Genomic DNA, 18,861 nt, shown 5'->3' with positions numbered 1-18,861 from the left:
GGTTTCATCACTGGTGTTCTGTACTCCTTCCAGAATCTTTCCATATAGCTTCGATACATTTTACTGCAAGTGTTTTCTCCGGAAAACAAGTTGGTGGTTAATTTCTGTAGTAGAGGCATTTTTTTTGTTAGAAATATCAAACTACAGCTTGTGTTTTGTCTTAAAAAAAGAGCACACCTGATCTTGGTCTGTCTGTCTCTTTCACACAGCCACTTTGACCGTGTTGCCATGGATAACTAGACAAATTCACTGTAGTCATAAGCCAAATGAGGCATATCCAGCCTCATTTGGTTTCACTGCCAGATCTATGCAGAGGTGAAAGGATAAGTTAAATTCTGTTTCAGCATTTGTGACCTTTCAGACATGGTTCCCTGTACCCAGGAAAAGCTAAACAAATGTTGGATAACCATGAAATAGTCACAGATGATCTACTTGTTTTTTAAATGAGAGGCCTATTACATAAGAGGTTAGAATTTGGGCTGGGTAGTTTGTTTTTCCACACTGTTTTATTTCATATGTGCATCTGTTCAGATATGTGCTTGCAATGATGGATCATCTGTGCGTTTTGTCTTTTTTTTAATTTAATTCATTCTATTTTGTAACTCCCAAGTATTGGAACATTTTCTGTTTGGACAAACCTCTTCTCTTCATTTCTTTATCCATAGTAACCACATTTGGTTAATTCTAGGTGTCCCTTGCATTTCTAGCACTTAGAGGGTTTGTTAGAACTGAAGCACCGGGCCAGTTGGTTGTATAAAGCATGCGCATGGGGCGAGGATCATTGTCTCATGGGCTTCGTGTGACTGGGCCTCTTAGGTTTTACCCTCACTTTTGACTCTACAGGGTTCCATTTGGTCAATGTTGCATGTTCAGCTGTGACTGTCTTGCCTTTTAGATTTGATTTTTTTCCTTGGGTGTTTTCATGTTCAGAAGAAAACATGTGCAATTTAGAAGTTGTCTTCGTGACCCTTATCACAAAGGTTTTCCTGAAAAGATGGTGTTTTATGCAGTAAAACTTAGCTATTTCCAGTACCTCAACTTTTTGGAACACAACCTAGAGGCCTCAGAGCAACATTGATAATTCCAGTGAGTGAATCACCGGTTCATTGTCTACGTCTGAATGGAAGGTCACTTGGTGTGTAACCTTTTCTTTTGTCCTTAAATTCAGATAAAGTTTCACGTTGAAAACTGTGGAAAACTAATCTCAACAGGACTTGTTTATCTTCTTTATCTTAACATATCAATCAAAACAAGGAGGGAAAAATGCCCTCGTATTTAAATATGACCCTTGGGTCACTTAAAACTGGTTTTGCTTCTCATGATAGCTTATTCGGATTTTAATAGATTAAATAATTTAGAAATAATTTAGACTAAATTATTACTGTCTTTTTCCTTTTCACAAAAACTTTGAGGTGTGGTTTATATTTGTTCATAGAACAGGGGAAATAAATTCATTGAATGGCTTTTACTTTCTAGTTGAACCCATTTTGTTTTGATTGCGGAAAGTGGAGGTCTCGCAATTTACATTTCTAGTGAAACCTGCAACTTTTCTTTTGTCTTCTAACCATAGGATCCAAAGAACCTGTTATTCCAGTTTGAAACTGGCTTTAGACATGCCCAGAGAGACTGTTCATTAAGATTTATTTAGACATCAGGGCAGTGATTCACATTTTGCAAAACTCACACCCAGCCAATTCTATCTTTCTGCAGGTTTGTCTGACTTGCTGCTCCAGGGATGTCATAGTCAAAGTTGACCAGATATGTCACAAAAATAGCATCAAGTTTTTTACAGGAGATGTTTTTGGCTACCATGGATACACATTTGCCAATCTTGGAGAGCATGAATTCGTAGAGTAAGTTTTGGGAGAGGAGGGGAGAACGTAACATTTTCAGAAAAAAATATAGTTTTATTCACCAGTAGGAAACAACCCATCTAAGGAAAGTATGCTTAGAACACTTGGAAACCAGTTCATTAACAGCCTACTGATTATATAGGTTGTGTGTTCAGAATTGTAGGAGGTGTGGCCCTTGTTTTCAAAATAATGGTCTAATCTAGGGGCGCCTGGGTGGCTCAGTCGTTAAGCGTCTGCCTTCGGCTCAGGTCATGATCCCAGAGTCCTGGGATCGAGTCCCACATCGGGCTCCCTGCTCGGCAGGAAGCCTGCTTCTCCCTCTCCCACTCCCCCTGCTTGTGTTCCTGCTCTCGCTATCTCTCTCTCTGTCAAATAAATAAATAAAAAATCTTAAAAAAAAAAAAAAATAATAATAATGGTCTAATCTAAAGCAGAGTTCTTACGGTAGTCAAATATACCACGTGGGTATTTGATCAGCCTGGACTTCAGTTGGTGAAACCACACCTATGTAGGGGAGGCTTGCTTGGATTGTAAACACGTGTTCCTCAGTTTTGGCTTCTGTGTTTTCAGGTTGGTAATAAAATGAGTACAAAATAGTTAAGATGGGTAACTCTGAAGGCACAGTCAGCCAAAGTCTGTCTTGGAAAAGCTGCAAAGTCCAGAGACTGCTCTGGTGTAACAAACAGACCTTATCCTCTCAGTTTGAATATCAAGGTTGCAGACGGTGGTGATTCTCACATGATGGGACCTGCAGTGGTTTGAACTTGTAGCTTCTAGATGAAAGGTGGCGGATGATACCAGTATTGTTAAAACTATCTACACTGGGTTTTTGGCTGTTATTTCTGACTACCTCCCTTGCTAATAAGAGGTAAAGAGAGATCCTGTGTGGTAGGTGAAGCTTCCTACCAAGAGTCAAGAATTGCTTTGTTTTGTTCAGCTTCTTAGGCAGATCACTGAAATTTCTCTGGTCTGCAAATATCTTGTCTGTAAAATTGAGATGGGGGAAGGACAGACATGTTCAAGATCTCTCATAACTTTGGCATTTTACAGCTTTCAGAAACTCTGTATTCTTGGGCACACTATAAATGGATGGAGAAGTCATAATAGAGAAAAGCATGGGGCGCCTGGGTGGCTCAGTCGTTAAGCGTCTGCCTTCGGCTCAGGTCATGATCTCAGGGTCCCGGGATCGAGCCCCGCATCGGGCTCCCTGCTCAGCGGGAGCCTGCTTCTCCCTCTCCCACTCCCCCTGCTTGCGTTCCCTCTCTCACTGTGTCTCTCTCTGTCAAATAAATAAAATCTTAAAAAAAAAAAAAAAATAGAGAAAAGCAGGCCAGATTATTTTAATGTGAGGTCCCCATGGCAGAGGGGAGAACTTAAGTTTGGCTCTATTTCATGATTCAAGTGAAATTTAAAAAGCTTGTTGAGAGCTTACTTTGCACTAGGCAGTGTATGCTAAGCAGTTCGTTATTTCTCATCTTAAAATAATTCTGTCAGAGATTGTTATTCCTACATAGTGGGTAATTGATTTATCAGGTAATCATTGGCCACTTTGGGATTTGAACCCACTCAGATACACCTGACTGCAAAGCTTTTGCTCTTTTTTTTTTTTTTTTAAGATTTATTTATTTTAGAGAGGGTGCACAATGTGATGGGGAAGGGGCAGAGGGAGAGGGAGAGAACCTGAAGCAGACTCCCTGCTGAGCGTGGAGCCCAATGCAGCTGTTGGATCCCACGACCTTGAGCTGAAACCAAGAGTCAGACGCTTAACCCGATGAGCCACCCAAGCACCCCAGGCTTTTGCTCTTAGCCACCATCCTATCGCGTGAGCTGGTGATGCTCTTCTTGTTCTAATGGCGTGATTCAGAGAGTAGAGCTCAATTCCCTTTCCTTGTCACTCTCTAGGGAGAAAACCAAAGTTGCCAAAGTTAGCCAAGGGGTAGAAGACGGACCTGATACCAAGAGAGCAAAGCTTGATTCATCTGAAACGACTATGGTCAAAAAGGTATGTGTACTGTGAGGGGGTCGAAGATCAGAAATCTTGGAGCCTTGTTGGGGACAGGCAGTCACAACTGCAAGCAGGGGAAGCAAGCATGTAGTCTTGAAGGGAGGGGTCTGGACAAGCCCGGCCAGTGCTTGTCCAACTTAAAGGGGGGAGGGGTAGCTGCTGCTTAGTGCCAGCCAGCTGTTGCCATGAAGGAATATGGACCCAGTGATGCCAGGTGTCAATTTTTAACAGAATCAGAAATACAGATTTTTTTTATAGGTTCTGTCCCAAACTTTTTTTTTTTTTTTTAAGATTTTATTTTTTTGGAGAGAGCGCACGCACGCACAAGCATGCACAATCAGGGGGAGCGGCAGGCAGAGGGAGAAGCCGGCTCCCCGCTGAGCAGGGATCAATGCAGGGCTCGATTCCAGCACCCTGGGATCATGACCTGAGCTGAAGGCAGACACTTAACTGACTGAGGCACCCCAGGCGTCCCAGTACCAAACTTTTTAATACTGGCTACCTACTCACTTTGGTTTGAATGCTGTTCCTTTCACCCCGTGGAGGCTAGAGAGAATATGCCCGCAGGACTTACTTGGTGTGGGGGCCAATTGGAGCCTCTAGTATCTGGAGCAGTATCAGAACGACTGTTTTGGAGCAAAGGCCATCCCTCTTGCATAAAAGAAAGTTTTTTGGATAGACAGACAATTTAGGGAAGTCCTACCTAAGTGGGCAGGAAGACAGTTTAAGCTTGAATTGTTTATGCTTTGCTTCTTTAAAATGAAGTATTCGGGGACAGCTTTCCACCAGATAACCTTTTAAGAAGAAAGGCCTCAATGTTGACAAGTGTTATCATCCGGTGTGTATTTTTTAACATAGTTTTTAGGGGCTTAGGCTCTACTGGAGTTGGCGCAATGATTTAAATTCATTTTACAGAGAGAGCAGGGACTCGGAAGGAGATGATCTCCACAGCCAGTGTTGGAATCTGAGAAGGGAGTCATGCAATGGGGGAGACAAGATGAAGGGGCCAGAATTGGTTTTGTCCAACTGAGGAAAGGCATGACCGAGTCCATATTTACTCTTTGCTTTGTAGATTTAAATATTGTGAAAGAAAAACAGCTGGTCAGAGCTTCGAGTTAAAATTGCTCTAAAGGGGGGATTCTAAGAGTGCAGAAACCACAAGAGAGACTGCAGAAACCACAGAAGTGGAACTCGTTGAGTTTCCAGCAAGGCTGCGCAGGAGATTTTTGTTTTCTTGCTCTTTATGTTTGTATTGGAAGAGTTTGATTGCTGTGAGTGTGATACAGAGGAATTATTAAGCCCTAATTTTAGTGTCTATTCACAGGACCATAATTACCCAGAGTGAACATTGGTGTTTTGGCCAAAACTTGGGTCCTTTTCTTTCTCCCTTCTTTTCTTTCTTTTTGAGGCCCAGTCAAGCTTTATCTGAATAGCTCCGTGAGTTTGGTGGGGGGAGATAAATTGTTAACTAAGGAGGAGTACAAAAGCATCTTTGTGGGTGCTGTCAATTTATAAATCACACCCTCTTACAAGTGTGACACTTGGCCTTGGTGTGAAGGGTTTTATGGCTTAAGGGCCTTCTCTGATTGAGGCGGGGTCGCTCACATTCAAATGGGGAGAGCGCCTAGCTTTGTTAGCCCTTCACAGCTGGAAGTTTCTCCCGGAGTCAATACTGATGGTGCCCACTGGGGCGGATCTGGAAACCGCTCTGGGGAGCCACTTTATCTAGCTATGAGGAGAATGTGGGCAGCCCGGGCAGGCACCCGGTGGCCTTCGCGTACCATTCCTTGGGCTCTTCAGTCACAGAGCTCTTTGTGCGGCCTCTTCCTCCAGGGGCCGAATTTGAAGGTATCAAAATATTCCCCAGCTGACATTGTTAGTCAGCTGTTTCACTTGGACAATTCAGGCTTGGATTCCAACCCCGAGCCCTTAAAGTTGCGAGGCATTCAGTGCATTCCTGATGACAATCCCTGGGATTCCAAACCTTGTCTTTGTGCGGCCTCACTAAGAGCACTGCGGAAGGACGGGCTTGAACTGGGTTTGGGCTCTGGCTTTGCCACCTTATAATAACAGGACTTGTCCATTTTGGCAGAGACTGCTCCTTAGATTTTGAAGTTTTCTTCCAACTCAAAAATTCCTTGATTGAGATTATGCCCCTTCGCCTAAATTGTACAGAATAGGTAGTTGGGTTATGCTCAAAGTGCAGGATGGGGGTGGGGAGGCAACCACTTCCTATTTCCTGTGAAAGGTTTCTGGTTAGGGTTCCCTCCCCGCCCCCCCCCTTTTCCTTAGGTTCAACCAAATGTTGTATAGCCACTTTTGCTTCAAGGTACACATTGTGCTCCTAAATTAGAAACGTTAAAAAACAAAGAGGAAAAATAGAGCTTGTGGTTTTCACACCGCTTAGGAGGATACTGGGCCTTTCTAGCACATGTGTCATCATGATAAATACAAGAGTGGGAAAATGCTTAGCCCAGAGGTAGGTGCTCAGTCGTTGGCTTCCTGTGGTGCCCAGGAAAAGTTATGAGACAGATTTCATCAGAATCAGGTCTTGGGCACAAGCCTAATAGAGATATCAGTGCAAAGTAGATAAAGGAGAGGGCAGTAGTTTTGTGATAAGGAAGTGTCCAGAAAGGTTTCCCAGAGGAAGAGTTGTTAAGAGTTGGTGCATGAAGGAGAGTTTGCCAAGCACCGAAGCCAGGACCGGCATTTAGCCACAGGAAATGGGATCAACTGAAAGCACAGACGTAGGAACAGAGCGACTCTGGCTTCCCTCACCCTGAAACAGCCAGGTCTTTCTGTATCTGTGAGTTGCAAAATGCCTACTGTGTGCAAGGCATTCTGTTGGGTGCAGGGAAGCGCATTCAGTCCTATTGTCTCTATTTACGGCTGCCGCGGAAGCTAAGAGAAGTTCCTTGACTTGCCTGAGATCCTGCAGCTGTGTTAAGAGGGAGTGGAGGGGGAGGACATAGATGGTGGCTGAGGGCACAGGCTTGCCCTGCCTCCTAAAGGGTGAATCCCCCTTGGAGTTTCTAGGATAATTTGAAGTTTTATGGGGATGATGGGATAAAATACATGAAAATTGGGACCTTTCTGGAAAAGCCTTCAGGATAAAAGGCCACCCTCATGCTCCCATGCTACTGCTCATGTTTCTTTATTGTTAAGGGCTGCCAGACACAGTAGATGCCTGGTGGTGGTTACTCTGCATCACAGCTCTTTAAAAATTAAACATAACAAAGGATTTGTTCGTGACATGCTAAGAAATACAGATTTAATTTTACCTCTGTTTCTGAAATAGTAAGGGACTAATTTGGGCACTGTTAATACTCTTGCATGAATCAGTGGTGAAATTCCACAGTTGAGTAGTGATTCATTATTTTGATCCCCCTTTCTGAGCAGTTTACGGACGACTCATCTCCTCTCACCCCCATTCTGAAGGGAACATTCCAGGGACTGACTGGTTTCATTCTTCACCTTGGTTTGTGATGCTGAGGGAACTTGTCAGGGTTTCTCTCCCGTTAGGGTCCAGGCTCCAATAAGGGCTGGGCGCTTTTGTTCGCTGCTGTGTTCCTGGTGCAGTCCCTGGTACAGTCTTACCCAGGAAATGTTTGTTCAATGTGTTGTGGCTGCTCCTGCCACATAATAGGACAGCTTTGGAGATCGTTGTCATTTTAAAAAAGAATTACTGAGTTGACTTTCTTTGTGATCAACCAAATGGATTAATTAACCTCATAACACATTAGTTGTCATGGTTTACGTTATTTGAGCTGGGCTGAGAGAACAGAATTCCAAAGAGGACAAGGGACTTGGCCAGGAATATTTAGAAGTAAGTCATTGGGTTGCCTAGACCAGGACATTTAGGCCAGAGGAGTTTAAAACCCTGCTAATAGGGCGCCTGGGTGGCTCAGTCGTTAAGCGTCTGCCTTCGGCTCAGGTCATGATCCCAGGGTCCTGGGATCGAGCCCCGCATCGGGCTCCCTGCTCAGCGGGAAGCCTGCTTCTCCCTCTCCCACTCCCCCTGCTCGTGTTCCCTCTCTCGCTGTGTCTCTCTCTGTCAAATAAATAAATAAAATCTTAAAAAAAAAAAATAAAATAAAATAAAACCCTGCTAATTGTCAGAATCACCTGGTTTGGGGGTGGGGGGCAGGAGATGCAGGGTGCATATTGCAGAGTTGGGTAGAGTGCTGATAGCAGGTTTTCCAGGTAGAACAGGTGGGGGGGTGGGGGGGGAGGTTTTGGCACTCTAGGAACGAGGGAAGGGGGTCTCTCCCAGCATCACGGCACAATCCAGTGTATTTTTTATTGTGATATCTGATATCCCCAAATAATGTGACATCAATACAGATTATAGAACATAACAACAAAATACTACCCAACTTAAAAACCCAAATATTTCCAGTCCTGTTGTACCAATCTATGTGTTCCTTCTCTGTCTTCTCCCCAGGGAGGTACATTTGTGTGGATTTTAAAAAGTATGGGGGTGGGGGGCTGGTGCCTGGGTGGCTCAGTCAGTTGAGCCTCCAACTCTTTGATTTTGGCTCAGGTCATGATCTCAGGGTCCAGGGTCATGGGATTCCGTGCTCAGCGCAGAGTCTGCTTCTCTCCCTCTCTCTCTGCTCCTCTGCGTGCTCGTACGCTTTCTCTCACTCTCTCAAAATAAATAACAAGTACCTGGAAGGGGCAGTTATAGCCCTGCTTGACATGGCGTTTTACCACATGTTTGTAAATCTAAACAATGGAATGTGATGTAGGTAGGTATAAATTAAGAATGATCTAGCTAACTACCATGGACCCAGCACCTAATTTAAAGCATAAGACTTTGCCAGCATGGTCACGGTCCCCCAGCTGTCCCTCCCCAGTATGAGTAACCACTACCCTCAATTGTGGTTCTCATTCCCACCCATTTCTTATTACTACATATGTATTTCCAAGCAATATAGGATTGTCTGGTATGCTTTTTAACTTCTTAAAAATCAGGTTTAATATTGTATGCATGCTGCCACCTGCTTTTTTTTTTTTTTAAGATTTTATTTTATTTATTTGACAGAGAGATTGACAGCTAGAGAGGGAACACAAGCAGGGGGAGTGGGAGAGGGAGAAGCAGGCTCCCGGCCGAGCGGAGAGCCCGATGCGGGGCTCGATCCCAGGACCCTGGGATCATGACCCGGGCCGAAGGCAGACGCTTAACGGCTGAGCCACCCAGGCGCCCCTGCCACCTGCTTTTTAAGAACAGCATTATGTTTGTGAGGCCATCTATGTTTGTATGCAGTTCTAGGGCTTTGCTGTCCATTGTGGTTAACCACTAGCCACATACGGCTATTTAAATTAAAATTAACTAAAATAAAATAAAATAAAAAATTTTCTTCAGTCTCCTAGCCACACTTCAAATGCTCACCAAGCACGTCTGGCTATTGGCATCTGTATTGTGAAGCACAGATACAATACAGAACAGTTGCCATCACCACTGTGAGTTCTCTAGGACAGCCCAGCAGGACATTTTGTCTTTTTTTTTTTTTTTTTGCTGTAGCGTATTTGTTGTGTGAATGCATTACTGTTTATTTATCCAGTCTCCTATTGGTGGGCATGTGGGTGTATAAAGTTTTTGTTACAAATGGTGTCACAGAGAGAGAGAGAGAGTGAGTGTGTGTGTGTGTGTGTGTAGATAATCTCTCTGGGTAAATGTGTGATTTCTCTGGGGTGTATACTTAGGAGGGAAAATAGGGTATGTGCAGTTTCAACTTCACCAGACCTGCTAAATTACTCTTGAGTAGTTTTATCAATTCACATTCCAGAATCATCAGTATGTAACGGTAACATTTGGTGACTTCAGGCTCTTTTACCACTCTGCTGAGTGTGACAGCTTTGTCTTGGATTGCAGTTGTCATTTGTTAGAATGCTTTTGAAAACTATAGACTGCTGTGAGTAGGTGTGGAAATCCAACCTAGAAATCTGTAGTTTTCAACTTGTTTCAATTCTGATTTACATGTAGCTTTACAGCCAGAGCTGTATCCCTTGTTATAGATGTTCAGCCTGCTTTTTAAAAGTAAAATATGTTGGGACGACGCCTGGGTGGCTCAGTTGGTTGGGCGTCTGCCTTCGGCTCAGGTCATGATCCCGGAGTCCTGGGATCAAGTCCCGTGTCGGGCTCCCTGCTCAGCGGGGAGTCTGCTTCTCCCTCTGCCCCCCCACCCTCATGCTTGCACTGTCTCTCTTTCTTTCAGTATTCTTTCTACTCATCTGCAATGTGATAACATTGGAGTTTTAATGGACATACATTAACATGAGACATACATAACAATCTAGTATATATGACGTATAAACGTACTGTCTTTTGCTTTCTTTGCTCAACGTATTTTCCATAAGCACAGGAGCGGATAGTCCATTTTGGAGAGTGTGGTTGTAAGGGGCTGTGTTAGTTCTCTTTTCGCTTTGCCTCAGTGTGTTGAGCCAGGCTCCTGTTGCGTTGATGGCTTTGCACTTGCCCACTGTTCAGAGTGGCTCAGCACAGCCCTACAGTTTGATGGCTGTCAGACTGTGTGGGAGAATTCATCTTTTATATTTACTATTGGGCTTTTGGCAAATGAAAAACGGGTTGGATCCTATCAGCTCACAGATACTTACTGACATTCTCTTCTATGCAGTGCTGTGTCTTTCACTGTGATCCCTGCCTCCGGAAGCTGATACCTGTCTGGGGAGAGGTGTAAGAGGGCTTGTTACTAGTCTTAACTAGACTATCAGTTTGAAATCCTTAAGGCTCAGAATTGCTAGGAATGGAAATGGATAGTGGAGGGAAGTAATTCAGGCATTGTACCCAGAGGGATCCATGAGCTGTGGGCAGGGAGAAGCGGGGGGGGGGCTGAGTGAGGTGCGAAAGTTACCTGTTTTAGGGTGTTCATTCTGGTGGTTGTGGCTCCCTGGCACATATTGCTGGGGGCTTTATCTGAAGACCCTTCATTTACTGCGGATGCTGTTAGGCATATTTTTCTCGTCGTAAATCCAGTGTCAGCGAGGTGGGCAAGATGGGTACCACCATTTGCATTTGTTGTACTATAGATTAGGTGACATAGTTTTGTTTTTTTATTCTTTTTTTTTTTTTTTTAAAGTAATCTCTACACCCCACATGGGGCTGAAACTCATGACCCCTAGATCAAGATCACATGCTCCACCAACTGAGCCAGCCAGGCACCAGACAATAATAGACTTTAGGTAGGGGCGCCTGGGTGGCTCAGTTGGTTAAGCGACTGCCTTCGGCTCAGGTCATGATCCCGGAGTCCTGGGATCGAGTCCCACATCGGGCTCCCAGCTCAGCGGGGAGCCTGCTTCTCCCTCTGACCCTCTCCCCTCTCATGCTGTTTCTCTCTCTCTCTCTCTCTCTCTCGCTCTAATAAATAAATAAATAAAAATAAAATAGTTAAAAAAAAATAGACTTTAAGTAGTTTGAACCAGAAAAATGGGACATTAATTGGATTCAGGCTGCAGTAGCACAAGAAGCATTGACTAACTACTGTGACCTGAGAAGGGTAAAGACCAGGCCAGCTGGGGAGACTTGGAGACAGCAGGAATTTAGCTTTTCTCTAAAGAGCCCTTCCAGCCATTAATGTGTCTCTGTTATTAACTTTCAGATTCTCAATTCCCAGGAGAAAGAATCTGGTTGGTGTGGCCTAGGCCATGTGCCCACCTCTGGCTCTGTCACCTGTGGCTGGAGGGCCGGTACATATTTCAGATAAGGTTACTGGGATCCTCCTCCCCAAATATCAGAAAACTTCCCTAAAAGTTGCCTGCTACAGACAGGCCTAAGAGAGGTACATTCATTTGTGTGAGTTCACAAGTTACTGGCAAAATTTTGAATAGTTCTGCCCTGAGACTTGGGAAGGAAAGAGGGCCTGTATCCTTGGTCCTAGTGCTCTACAAGGTCCCACTCTGGTCTCCTTCTAGCCCTTCCTCTAGTAGAGTGAGGATTCCATGGGATTAAGGTGATATGTCCACCTGGGCCCATCTCGTACACTCCCCCAGTTCTGGACCACATTGTGGATACTTGGGACCCCTGGAATCTCCTGCCCAGACAACCCCAGGCTTATTTCCCAGGCTTTTGTGGGCTTCTTCCCTGATCTTCTTCCGGAGTGCAAACCTTGCAAAAAGGTCCACATGCCTAGGCCTGAAGAGTAGTTGTTTTAGTGGGGAAGGATGGCCTGGGTGGCCACACTCACGTGCAAGGCCTCTTGCACTGTGAGACAGAGCCAGAGGTGGGAAGAAAGGGGGGGAAAGAGGACCACCTTTCCTAGTGCACCTCATTCTGGCACAGAACTCCCAAGGAGTGTGAGAATTCCAAATTTGAACCCAGTCTTCCAGGTAGTAATGAAGAAAGTTTATTTGTTAAGGCAGGAGAATATAATACACTTTATTTTTTAATTTTTTTTTAAAGATTTTTATTTATTTATTTGACAGAGAGACAGCGAGAGGGGGAACACAAGCAGGGGGAGTGAGAGAGGGAGAAGCAGGCTTCCCACTGAGCAGGGAGCCCGATGCGGGGCTCGATCCTGGGACCTTGGGATCATGACCTGAGCTGAAGGCAGATGCTTAACGACTAAGCGACCCAGGCGCCCCTACACTTTATTTTTTAATAGCCTGTTCGTATGATTTATACCTAAATATGTAGAAGTGTTACCTGGGTTTCCACCTGTATTTTCACCCCAGGCCCTGAAAGTTTAGAGGTAGACCTGTGTGGGACTGAGACTCTGAAACACAACTTTTTTTCCTCATTTGTCATAGCATTGTGACCTAACAAATCAGTGGATTCTTAGCCAGGCAAACTACAAAAATTCTGAATTAAAATCTTGGTAGTGTAGGGCGCCTGGGTGGCTCAGATGGTTAATTAAGCGTCTGCCTTCGGCTCAGGTCATGATCCCGGGGTCCTGGGATCAAGTCCCACATCAGGCTCCCTGCTCAGCGGGGAGCCTGCTTCTCCCTCTGCCTCTCTCTCTGTCTCTGTCTCTTATGAATAAATAAATAAAATCTTAAAAAAATAAAATAAAATCTGGGTAGTTTATGAGACCTCATGAGAGTTTGTTTTGTCGTCGTGATGGCATTCCCCGACCATACTGGTGACAGCTGTATCTGTGTTGTAAGACTTTTTTTTTTTTTTTTTAAAGCTTTTATTTATTTGACAGAGACACAGCGAGAGAGGGAACACAAGCAGGGGGAGTGGGGGAGGGAGAAGCAGGCTTCCCGCCAAGCAGGGAGCCCGACGCGGGGCTCGATCCCAGGACCCCGGGATCATGACCTGAGCCGAAGGCAGACGCTTAACGACTGAGCCACCCAGGCGCCCGTGTTGTAAGACTTCTTAAGAGGGGTCTGGCAGTCTGTGTCAGGCAATAAATGTCACCCAGCTGGCTATTTCACTTGACTTTTGAGGTCAAACAGACTCATTGACCAAAAGGTTTGAGGGCAGTACAAACATTTTGTATATTAACTTTTACAGTGGATTTAAATCCCAAAGGAGTGATTATGGGGAAGTAGAAAACCACCTTAAAAACTGTATGACTTTTTCATCTTCACTAGTCATTTGAGCTTTCATCTGTCAGTTCCATTTTGGTCCTTAGCAAGCAGTGTCAACTGCCTGGGAACTGATAGATCTTGGTACTGTTGTCTCTTTTCTTTTTTAAATATCTGGGGTTGGAAGAGTGGGGTGGGTATGTGGTGTGTATATGTGGTGAGAGAAGGAAGGAGAAAAAGAGACCCATACCTCGGGAAATGTGAAATTATTTATACATACTCACATATCATCTTTTTTTTTTTTAAGATTTTATTTATTTTTTTGAGAGAGAGACACAGAGAGCTTGAGCATGAGTGGGGGGAGGAGCAGAGGAAGCGGGAGAAGCAGGCTCCCTGCTAAGCAGGGAGCCGGATGTGAGGACTGATCCCGGGACTCCAGGATCATGACCTGAGCCAAAGGCAGACACTTAACTGAGTGAGCCACCCAGGTGCCCCCATCTTGTTGTTGTTGTTGTTTTTTAAGATTTTATTTATTTACTTGAGAGAGAGAGTGCGAGAGCACACAAGTGGGGGAAGGGGTGGAGGGAGAGGGAGAGAGAGAATGTCAAGACTCCCTGCTGAGCAGGGATCCGGACATGGGGCTCGATCCCAGGACATTGGGATTGTCATGACTTGAGCGGAAGGCAGATGCTTAACTGACTGAGCCACTCAGGCGTCCCCACATGTAACCATCTTAAACTTCGTAAAAGTAGCTAGTACAGGGGCGCCTGGGTGGCTCAGTTGGTTAAGCGGCTGCCTTCGGCTCAGGTCATGATCCTGGAGTCCCAGGATCGAGTCCCGCATCGGGCTCCCTGCTCAGCAGGGAGTCTGCTTCTCCCTCTGACCCTCCCCCTCTCATGTGCTCTCTCTCTCTCATTCTCTCAAATAAGTAAAATCTTTAAAAAAAACAAAAACAAAAAACTAGGCTAGTACTGAGAACCATTTTTTTTCTGAACCATTTGAGAATAAGGTGTCAAAATGATGCTCCATCCATCACTCCCAAATATTTGTCTGTATTTTCTCAAAGAAGGCATTTTCCGTAATCACAAGTTAACTTCAAAATCAAAAATTTTTTTTTTTTTTAAAGATTTTATTTATTTATTTGACAGAGACAGCGAGAGAGGGAACATAAGCAGGGGGGAGTGGGAGAGGGAGAACCAGGCTTCCCGCTGAGCAGGGAGCCCGATGTGGGGCTCGATCCCAGGACCCTGAGATCATGACCTGAGCCGAAGGCAGACCCTTAACGACTGAGCCACCCAGGCGCCCTCAAAATCAAAATTTAAATGGAGACATCACTACCATCTAATCCTCAGACCCCATTCAGATTTTATCAGTTGTTCCAATCATGTCCTTAATGACAGAAGGATTCAGTTCAGGATTATGCATGCATCTAGATTTTCATGATGCTTTTGAAGATTACAAGCCAGTTATTTTATAAATTGTTCCTTAGTCTGGGTTCGTCTGCTGTTCCCTCATGATTAGATTGCAGCTTCACACCTTTGGGAAACCTACCACAGCAGAGTTGCTCCTCACCCCATCCTGTGGTCTGGTCCTGGTTTCCATATGCTACTTTACTGGCAATGTTAATTTTGATCGTTTGAGTAGAATTATGTCTGCCAGATTTTTCCTTTGAAAACAATTCCTCTTTTCCCTATGATTATCCTCCAGTAATTTTTGGAGAGGTTGCTTGAAAATATGTAAATACCTCATTATTCATCAAACTTTATCAATGAGTTGATTTTAGATCTATGACTGAAGGATTCTAGTTTATTTAAAGTGTTATAATCTGGGCGCCTGGGTGGCTCAGTCGTTAAGCGTCTGCCTTCGGCTCGGGTCATGATCCCGGGGTCCCGGGATCAAGTCCCACATCGGGCTCCCTGCTCGGCGGGAAGCCTGCTTCTCCCTCTCCCACTCCCCCTGCTTGTGTTCCTGCTCTCGCTATCTCTCTCTCTGTCAAATAAATAAAATCTTTAAAAAAAAAATAAATAAATAAAATAAAGCGTTATAATCTATTACTATTTTTTTTCCCCCGCAAAGTGTTCCAATTTGACCAGTGGGAGCTCCTTTATGTTGGCTCCTGTTTCCTCTTGACACGTCCCCATCATTCTTGGCACACTTTCTTGTTTCAGGCACAGTAAGATGTTTTGGGCTCCTGTCATACTCTCCCTGCCCTAGCTTTGAAATCAGCCATTTCTCTAGAGAGAGATGTTTCTCTCATTGGGGGTTAGAAACCAAGATCTGGGGGTAAGGTGTGCTCACTGCTCCCAGGGCATCATTGCTTTGATGCTTTGTCTGTGGATGCAGCTCTTCAGTATTTGTATATGCATACACACATGCTTGCGTCTGCATTTACTTCCTTGTCTGCCTGTATGTATTGAAAATGAGTTCACACTAATAACCCACCACAGGCTTTATTTCTGTTTTTTTTTCCCTTTCCATAATTCTAATTCTTTTCTCTGACAGTGAGAAACCTAGGTTCTCTGTGTGTTCACTTGTTGCAGAAGTTCTTGGTTGGTGGGGCGCCTGGGTGGCTCAGTCATTAGGCGTCTGCCTTCAGCTCAGGTCATGATCCTGGGGTGGGATCGAGCCCCGCATCGGGCTCCCTGCTCAGCGGGAAGCCTGCTTCTCCCTCTCCCACTCCCCGTGCTTGTATTCCCTCTCTCGCTGTGTCTCTCTCTATCAAATAAATAAATAGGAAAAAAAATCTTCAAAAAAAAAAAAGTCATCCCTGGTTGGAGTCAGTCTCCCGATCCCCCCTGGGTTGCTCCCCTTCTTACCCAGCTCTGCTCTGTCCCCTGCAGCAGGCCACCCAGCACCCCCCCGCCCCGACTCTTCCCTGCCTTTCCTCAGTCTCAGCAGGATGGCTTCTGGACTGAACGATTCAGGAAAGGAAAAGGAAAATCACTTTCTTACTCATATTTAATTGTTTATATTTTAAAATATAGATATGTGCTGGCATTTTTCAAGATAATTTTCATTTAGCTTTAATAGGTTTCAGCAATGCTTCTTGCTACTGTAGGCCTTTTGCTAATGCCATCTCCAGCTCCACAGCCTGGAGCTTTTGTTTCATAGCCCTTGCTTATGTTTCTTGCTATTATTTACTGCTATTGTTATCCTCAAACCATTCTTCGAATGAGACACGTTTAATTTTTTTGTTGGCTGTGACAAAGAATGTTTTATTGAATATCTTTAGACACACACACTCTTGTTCACTTATGCAAGAATTTCTGCGGTGTGAACACAGCCAGAGTTAAAGCCAGAGTGGAACTGGGTCTTTAGCTTTGCTAGGACTCCTTCTAGTGCAGGAAGTACATGTCATTCATCGCTGTGTCCCCAGCACCCAGAGGAGCACACAGTAAGTGCTCAATTAAAATTTATTGGACTTGAGTGGTCCTCAGCTGCTTTTAATGAACAGTAAACTTTAAATAATGACATTTCTCCTAGATGGTGAGGAGCTACTACCCTAAGCAATTTTGCCTTTTTCTCAACAGAAGGTGGTCTTTTGCTCCGTTAAGGAAGCGCTGGAAGTGGACTGGAGCAGTGATAAAGCAAAGGCAGCTCTGAAGCGTACAACTTCGGATTACTTTCTCCTTCAAGGTGAGGACTCAGAGCAGAGCTTCCCAGTGAGCACTTTGTGCTTTGATTTCTGCACCTGTGGCTGCAGAGTCCAGGGGGTTTCTTGATGTTTGCCCCTAGTCGAGTTCCTCACGGGCTGATTCTCCCTGGCCACTCGAGAACATCCAGATGGATGGAGATGTGGCCCCTCGTTGAGTTCTGCATAACCCTCACCCATTCTCAGGGAGACTGAGGTAGAGATGTCGCTTTTATTTGTCAAATTTGCAAAGCACTTTTGGTTCCATTTGGATAGTCTTCAGCCTTCCTTTCTCCAGGGCTGGGTCTGTGCAGACTCCAGGAACACCCCCTGCCTCAAGTCAGGCAAGATGGTGGCTGTGTGTGATAGCTACACGCAATTCCTCCCTCCCCAGGCACTATGTATATTGGTTCAAAGGGAAATACATAAAACTTCCTTCATAAACTGAAAATCAGATGAGGCTAATTAGCTAGGAATGAAGCTTTCCTCCTGTTAATTAGTGGTGTTAGCCAGGTTGGGGTTGGGGAGAGTTGGGAAAAACTAGTTTAGAGCACTTAATATCCATTTGTATAGAAATCATCCAGTGTGAGGAGGTAAGGAAGTCATCCAGTGGGTTAGGTAGGAATGAGTCTTAGGCACGTGAGTGGGCTAGGACTCAGAAAATACCTCCTCCTCTGGACTAGGATAGGACAGCAAGGCAGTGCCATCTCTAGTCCAGCCTGAGCACGGGGCCTGGGCCATTGGGAGAAGCTAATCACTCTGCCTGGCACATCGAGAGCCCTCAGTAAACAGTAGCCATTAATTTGTAAAGGTTTGGGGGGTATAACCTGAGTGGTTCTTACCGCTGCTTATACAAGGAGTCAACTGGTATTTGAGTTTACCAAAATCTGGTGATTCTCAACCGAGGGCGGTTTTGGTCGCTGGGGGCATTAGCAGTGTCAAGACATTTTTGATTGTTCAGGCTGGGGGCAGGTAGGGTGGGGAGAGGTCAGGCGTGTTGCTAAATATCCATGGCACAGGACAGCCCCTCGTGACAAAGAGTTATCTGGCCCACAATGTCACAATGTCAGTAGTGCCAAGGGCAAGACATCTAATCTAACCCTTTGCAGTTTCTAGAGTATTTTCTCCTCCCAGCTCATTAACACAGCACCCTTGTGCGGTAGACAGAGTGGGACTTCTCCCCAGTTTGGTTTCTTGAGATGGGGAAACAGAGACCCAAAGAGGCTCAGTGTTTTACCTGAGAGAACACAGACTGGAGCTAGGGCCCTGAACCACTCAGGTCTTTGAAGCCTAAGGCCATGTGGGAAACAGCAGCCTACCTTCATCCTAAGTGCTGTGTAGGTGTTGGCTTATGGAATCCTCGCTACACTCATGTGGAGTAGCTGCTATTCCCCCATTTATAGTTGTGTTAAAAGACACAGACTGGGGCGCCTGGGTGGCCCCGTCGGTTCAGCGGCTGCCTTCGGCTCAGGTCATGATCCCAGGGTTCTGGGATGGAGCCCCGCATCGGGCTCCCTCCTTGGTGGGGAGTCTGCTTCTCCCTCTCCCTGTACCCCTCACCCTGCTTGTTCTCTCTCTCTCTCTCCCTCTGTCAAGTAAGTAAATAAAATCTTTTTTAAAAAAAGACAGACTGATTAAGACCCAGGCCTGTGGCCATCCCTGCCCTCAGGAGCCCATCACCAAAGTGGGAGGCCACAGTGTGGGGGAAAGTGTATATTTAAATCCAGGTGCTGCTGGCCAGCACTGTTAGAGGTTACAAGGGGCTGGGGAAGTAGACAGGTCCTGAGGAAGAAGCGGTAGCCTCATTACTGTGACCCATATGGCATGCTTGGTGCATGGTTGTTCAGAACAGGAGCTTTGGAATGAAAACAGATCTGGGT

At 45.1% G+C, this 18,861-nt stretch overlaps 1 protein-coding gene across 3 annotated transcripts in view; it reads left to right on the top strand.

Moving 5' to 3' along the window:
- SAE1 (SUMO1 activating enzyme subunit 1) overlaps window positions 1-18,861 on the top strand; it is an 84,962-nt gene that overhangs the window by 20,992 nt on the left and 45,109 nt on the right. For all 3 annotated transcript variants that reach the window (XM_032388047.1, XM_032388048.1, XM_032388046.1), the window contains exons 4-6: window positions 1,711-1,853; window positions 3,756-3,855; window positions 16,881-16,986. In XM_032388047.1, coding sequence (XP_032243938.1) covers window positions 1,711-1,853; window positions 3,756-3,855; window positions 16,881-16,986 — 349 coding nt within the window. The remainder of the gene's footprint in view (window positions 1-1,710; window positions 1,854-3,755; window positions 3,856-16,880; window positions 16,987-18,861) is intronic.

This window comes from Phoca vitulina, unplaced genomic scaffold, assembly GCF_004348235.1.
Source record: "Phoca vitulina isolate PV1807 unplaced genomic scaffold, GSC_HSeal_1.0 scaffold52, whole genome shotgun sequence".
In the NCBI taxonomy this organism is placed as follows: Eukaryota; Metazoa; Chordata; class Mammalia; order Carnivora; family Phocidae; genus Phoca; species Phoca vitulina.
Note: the sequence above shows the minus strand (reverse complement) of the source record. Positions and strands in the feature narration are given on the sequence as shown.